General features: G+C 30.8%; 1 protein-coding gene across 1 annotated transcript; it reads right to left on the minus strand.

The window, feature by feature from the left end:
• Window positions 1-870: 870 nt before the first annotated feature.
• On the minus strand, window positions 871-2,484 carry LOC136997681 (uncharacterized). Its single transcript, XM_067348712.1, has 4 exons — window positions 1,748-2,484; window positions 1,476-1,629; window positions 1,176-1,353; window positions 871-1,040 (listed from the first exon to the last, which is right to left on the minus strand). Exons 1-4 carry the CDS (start codon window positions 1,787-1,789, stop codon window positions 890-892), a joined length of 525 nt encoding a protein of 174 aa, XP_067204813.1. The 5' UTR covers window positions 1,790-2,484; the 3' UTR covers window positions 871-889.
• Window positions 2,485-6,484: the final 4,000 nt, after the last annotated feature.

A 6,484-nucleotide genomic window follows, 5' to 3' on the forward strand; every position in this document is an offset into this window, starting at 1 on the left:
GAACAGATCTATGATCTACAGGAAACTACAGGATTCGAGGACATCCCGGAGGAAACCGAAGACGGCAACGAAATGGAAGAGACCCAGCACACGGAGGAAACCGATTGAGGAGACCGACGAAATGGAGAACACTCAGCTCTGGTAAAAAATGTCATATTTTCCTATAAATCTTTTAAATTTTAGAAATTTTTTATAATTTAAATTTATGAAAAATTCTGAAAGAAGTATAAAAATTCAGATTTTTTAATATTTTTTAGAAAATTATAGAATAAGAAATCTACTATAGAATACGAAATTTACTATAAAATACGAAATACATTGATCTCATTATCAAAAATCTGAATGTACGAATTAAAAAGAGGAAGGAAGTTTTTTGAAGGAAGGAAGAACGAGAGAAAAAATATCAGGGCACGATATGACTAAAGGCTCCTACAGACCAGAGCGGCGAAGCGGCGAGCGGCATGCGACGAACGAATGAAAATTCATTTCCCACTGTCTACACCAGAGCGGCGAGCTGCAAGTCTGCGAATAGCGGCGAGCATCGAAGAGCGACGAGCGACGATAATAATACAAAAATTTAACATTAGATAAATATTAAATAAAGAATTGTGTACTTTATTTGTACAACTGTGCTTTGTTGTTGTATAAATAATTAGAATATTGCGTAAGTGGCAATTTATTATAGTTTATTTTGGGGTGAACTTAACCTATAAAGCTTTATATATATATATTATACATATTCTAAATTTTTTATTATTTTGTAGCTACAAAATTGGATTTAATGAACGGTAATGATCGTAAGCGTTTATTACTATTAGCGATCTATTGTAAAAAACCAACATTCGATCAGCATAGAAAACTATTATTATTGACGGCGGCACGGACTGTTCTATTTCAAAATGAAAATAAATCTCAACAACGACAACTTGTTTTCAGTCAAAGGTGGCGAAGGAACAGATGAGATCACTAAAGGTTTTGTGACAACCTTGTTGCTTGTTATGCTCACTGAAGGTTTTGTGACAGCCATGTTGCTTATTGTACTGTAAATTAAAAATAATTGATAAACCTCAACTACGTTTATATATTGTACAGAAAATATAGACTAGCAAACCACAAATAAACAAATAATTAACTATTTATAATACACATTATACATGATTAATTTTGCCAATTACTTTCGAACTTCCATTGTAGGAATTAGAAACTGCAAACATTGATAAAACTTCCAACTCTCTTTTTTTTTTTTTTGAGAGCCACTTCCACTGAGTACATATTTATGTTCCTCTTTATATTTTTTCCGAAAAGTATCTTTTAAATTTTTCCATTTTTTCTGGCATACAACTGGATCAGCATCTGTAACAAGTAATGTTGTTTTTATTAACACTTATACTACCTAAGGAGAAATACAGGTCGAAAAAATGTCTAATAAACATCTAATCGACGTTATCTAATTAACTAACAAAATATAATATTACTTAAAGCTTTTCCAACTTGTTCCCATGCTTTCTTAATTGCAATAGGCCCTTTGCATTTTACATCCATATGCTGATCCCATAAGCAGGAATTCTCTTTAACTTCCATTATTAGAATTTCTTCAAACGAATCTTGAATAGAAGCATTACAGACCACCTACAAGAAATGAAATTAAAATTAATTTTTAAAATATATAATTTTACAATAAAATATTCAGATTTTTCTATCTTATATAAACGCAATAATAATATATATATTACGGAAATATACTTACATCTAAATCTTCATCTAAGTATTCATAACTTTTATTTGACATTTTTATAACCCTTCGAAATTTTACTTGTCTTTCTTGTGTGTATTTTTAGGTTATGCCTCTTGCACACCAGCGAAGAAGTGACGAACGGCCTCTAATCGCCGCTCTCCGCTAGCGATGAATCTTCAGATTTGATAAACTTTTTCTGCGACGCCGCTTCGAGAGAGCGGCAGAAGTGACGTCCGGAAAAGCTACGTTCTGATTGGATACCGCTCGCCGCTCGTCGCTTCGCCGCTCTGGTCTGTAGGAGCCATAAGCAAATGACTAAGCCGGGAATTAAACCCGGGTTTTCCGCTTTTCAGGCGACTGTTCTCTAGCCACTCGCGCCCTGATATTTTTTTTCTCATTCTTCCTTCCTTCAAATAACTTCCTTCCTCTCTTTAATTCGTACATTCAGATTCTCGATAATGAAATAGATGTACGTAATTTTCGTACACTTTAGTATCTCGAATCCGAGATCAGTGTGCACTTAATATGTCTCTGTAGATGAATTGAAATTTCTACATGGAAAACATTAATAATTTTTGCACTATCAACCGGCGATAGCTCGAGAAGCTCTGTAATATATATTAATTTTTTTAGAAAGTTTTAGAATTTTTATAGAAAATATAAAAAATTTTATTTTTTACCAGGGAGGACAACAACAATATCGAGGACACCCAATACATGGATGAAGATGACGCCGACGAAACCGAGGACAACGTAGACGACGACAAGATTCTAGAGGAAATGGCACAGGACGAAGATCTGCAGCTGCCATTGGAACAGCAGGAAAATTTGATAGAAGATACAGAATATTTGTGGTAAATTTTGTATTTTTTTGGTACCTTGGAGAAGCAATATCAAATTTGGATGTGCTTCACAGAGAACGGCGGGGTGGAGCCGTTCTCACCCCTAATTAATTTTTCTTTTTCAGGTATAAAGTATGGAGAAGCAAAAGGTTGGTTGTGCCTCACAGAAAAGGGCGGGGATGGGGCCCTTTTCCTTTCATATTAAAAATTATTTTAAAAATTATAATTTTTTTATAATTTATAATTTAATTAATTTGTTAATTGTAATTTTAAATTTAAATTATAATTAACAAATCAATTAAATGTATATAAATTAATTATATACATTATTATATAAATATGCATATACATATACCGGGTGTTTCATTTTAATCTAGCCAGGCGAATATTTCAAACGCTGTTGAGTTTAGAGAAAAATGTTTCAGACAAAAGTTGTAGGGTTTGGAGGGGGACACAAGATGATGGGCTTGAGTTTTTGATAAAGGTAAAATTGAAGGTCATATGAAGGTCAACTTTGTTTTTTTAAATGAAATGTAGTATTTTTCATTGCATATTCTGAAAGAACATAAAATTCTGCATTAAAATTTTCTGACACGTTTTTCATGAAAATCCATAATTTTTGAGGAAATTTAGCAAATTTAGCAACCCCGAAAGTGAGAGGCAAGGGGACTCACATAAATCAAGCACCCCGATGGAATCAGATTTTCGTCATATCCATGCCGTTGATTCCGGGTAACTCTAAGAACGAGAAATGTTCATGAACATGTACAAATTGATGCATGATTCTCTTTACAAAAAACAAACATTTTTTCTTTAATTGTGATGGAACATTGTAACATGACGCTATTCCATTTTTTATAGCGGTCAATGCGTTATCTCGTGCCGTTTTACTTAGGTATTTCAACCATCTTATTTTAAATTTGGGGTGAGTTGCCGCCGCTACAGCAGCTTGCTTTCCTTCCTCGACAACTTTTAACAAATTCGAAAATCTACAGTGGAAGGAAAAACTATTAAAGTCTATCTGAGGGAGGGACTAAAGTCTTGCACTGATTATTAATTAACTAAAATAATCAAGAAACATCAGACCTTGATTATTGAGTAATCAAGTAATTGAAATTATTTCTTTCTGATTATTCAAGTAATCCAAAATTTTATTTTCTGATTACTGATTGATAAAGTAATCAAATAATTTTCGAGTTTGATTACCGATTAATCGAGTAATCAAAAATTTTATTTTCTAATTACTGATTGATAAAGTATTCAAATAATTTTCGAATTTGATTACCGATTAATCGAGTAATCAAAAATTTTATTTTTTGATTACCGATTGATAAAGTAATCAAATAATTTTCGAGTTTGATTACCGATTAATCGAGTAATCAAAAATTTTATTTTCTGATTACCGATTGATAAAGTAATCAAATAATTTTCGAGTTTGATTACCGATTAATCAAGTAATCAAAAATTTTATTTTCTGATTACTGATTGATAAAGTAATCAAATAATTTTCGAGTTTGATTACCGATTAATCGAGTAATCAAAAATTTTATTTTCTGATTACTGATTGATAAAGTAATCAAATAATTTTTGAGCTTGATTATTGGTTAATCGAGTAATCAAATAATTTTCAAGTTTGATTACTGATTATCTAAGTAATTGTTAATCAAAGCTGTAATTATTACTGAAAATATCGATGATGCCGATCCCTGTTTAGGTTACACGTATTTTTTTATATGTGCCCAATCGAAGATTTAAGGGGTGATACATCCTTTGAAAAAAAAAACGGATTTTTTTCTATATGAATATCATAAAAACTATAAGAAATATAAAAAAATGTTTCAAATAAAAGTTGTATGGTCTTTTATGGGCTTTATACCGCACAGCTAAATTTTTAAAAAATGTTATATTTTTTAATTTACCCCCACCCCTTGTTATTATACATTTACAAATTTCAAAATTTTTGTAATAACAAAAGTTGTAGCATTTTTTACGCTGAATTCAATCATATAATTTTATCATGTTTCGAAATCGCATTTTTCAGAAATAAGTCATCAATATCGCACTATATGCGTCGCGCTGCGTGAAATCCCATAGGAAAAGCAATTTTCTCCTTAAAATAATTTTTAAATTTTAGTCCCGTTCCGTGTTTCCTAGGTCAGGTGTTTAGTATTATAGTCCATGCGAAAGAAAAGAATCGTGAAGTCTGATCAGGATATAATACAATATAACACAATTATCATAATAAAAGGAAAAATATCTGAGGAAGTTCGCATTACAAAAAAGTTTATAACCAGTATTTTAATGTCAAATACAAGAATATGCAATAAAAAAATGGGTTTCTATTTGAAAAATTCAAGCTTACCTTGAAATAACCTTGGCATATTCACCCGTGGGTCAAACCAATAGCACCACCACATGTCCTCTTTAAAACCCTACAACTTTTATCTGAAATATATTTTTTCGATTTTACTTTATTTTTTAGGTATTTAGGAGTCTCAATTTAAATGCCCCACCTTTTGTATACACATACGAATCATAATTCATATATTAATAATTAAAACATTTTTCTTTGTATTTTAATTAAACTTTAATATTATATTTAATTTAATTATTCGAACTGGTCGCAATCGAAAGCTTGTATTTACATTATGTAATAAAAGTGTAGTTAGATATTTGATTACGGCTTTAATTCCTGAGATATTTTAATCGAAAATTTACTTGGCGTAAAATTCCGGATAAGCTACTTAATAGCGCCATGGCCCCTGTATATAGGCAAAATTCTTGACTTTATGGACTTGGCGTCGCGACGCTACCGCGTCGCTTGATATTATAAAAAGTAAAAATTATGTATTTTTAGTTGGGAAATCTGGAATTAATATCTAAAAAATTAAATATTTAAAAAATTTTATTTTTTTAAATATAATAAATTTTATATTTTATTTATTAATTTGACTTTACGTTTTATTTCCTCATTCTAATAGTCGCATATGGTTTCGCCTTTGTTAAAAAGAGTTAAACCAAAAAGGAGAACCTTGGACGATTGGCCCAGAAATGGAAAAATAGTGAGCTGTATGGTTATTGATCTATTTCGAACCAAAACAAATTGTTCAACTCGCACAGACACTTCTTCTATTCCTGACCTGCAAAATATTTAAACACTCCACTGTTGCAGTTTATCCATTTTAATTTCCTCACTTTTATAGGTAAGAACATAATATATTAAAGTGTATAAAAAAAATGATATTAATCGATTATTGATAAACTTATTGTCAGAAAATGTACAAAAATCGAGATTTATATGAGCAGCTTAAAGAAAATATCATGAAACCATACTAAATTTGATCGTGAATTTATGCCTTTTCGAGATAACATGTTGATTTCAATTATACGCCTTTATGTTGGGTATATATATGTTTTCGTAAGGAAATCGATTTGCAGCACGCGCTGCATGTAAACAGATCTCTGTTTTTTTTTATTACTCATATCTCATGTATTAGTACATTTTCCATAACTATTTGCGGACAAGTCATATTTGAATATTTTATTAATCCTAACATCTAACTCGTTCTCACAACTGCTTATCTCGTTTCATCAGGAAGCGAATACATCGCACTGATGTAGAGATTGCAAAGTGCTGTTTAGACAAATCTCGAATAGCAATCACAGTGCGAAGTACAACGACACGAAAAATTGATTTATAAAGATTAATTAAACTGCTGCGTTTAAATTTATAAATAAATTAATTTTTTTTACAAATCCTTTGGTGTATCTATTTCATGAAATTAATATTAATATTAACACTTTCGCGACCATTATATATTCGGCTCTGCTTAACGTTTGGAGCTGCTCTATTATATTGAACTGATGTAAAATCCGACGTTTCATATTACACGACCTAATACAATAA

This window comes from Linepithema humile, chromosome 2 (assembly GCF_040581485.1).
Source record: "Linepithema humile isolate Giens D197 chromosome 2, Lhum_UNIL_v1.0, whole genome shotgun sequence".
Classification (NCBI taxonomy): Eukaryota; Metazoa; Arthropoda; class Insecta; order Hymenoptera; family Formicidae; genus Linepithema; species Linepithema humile.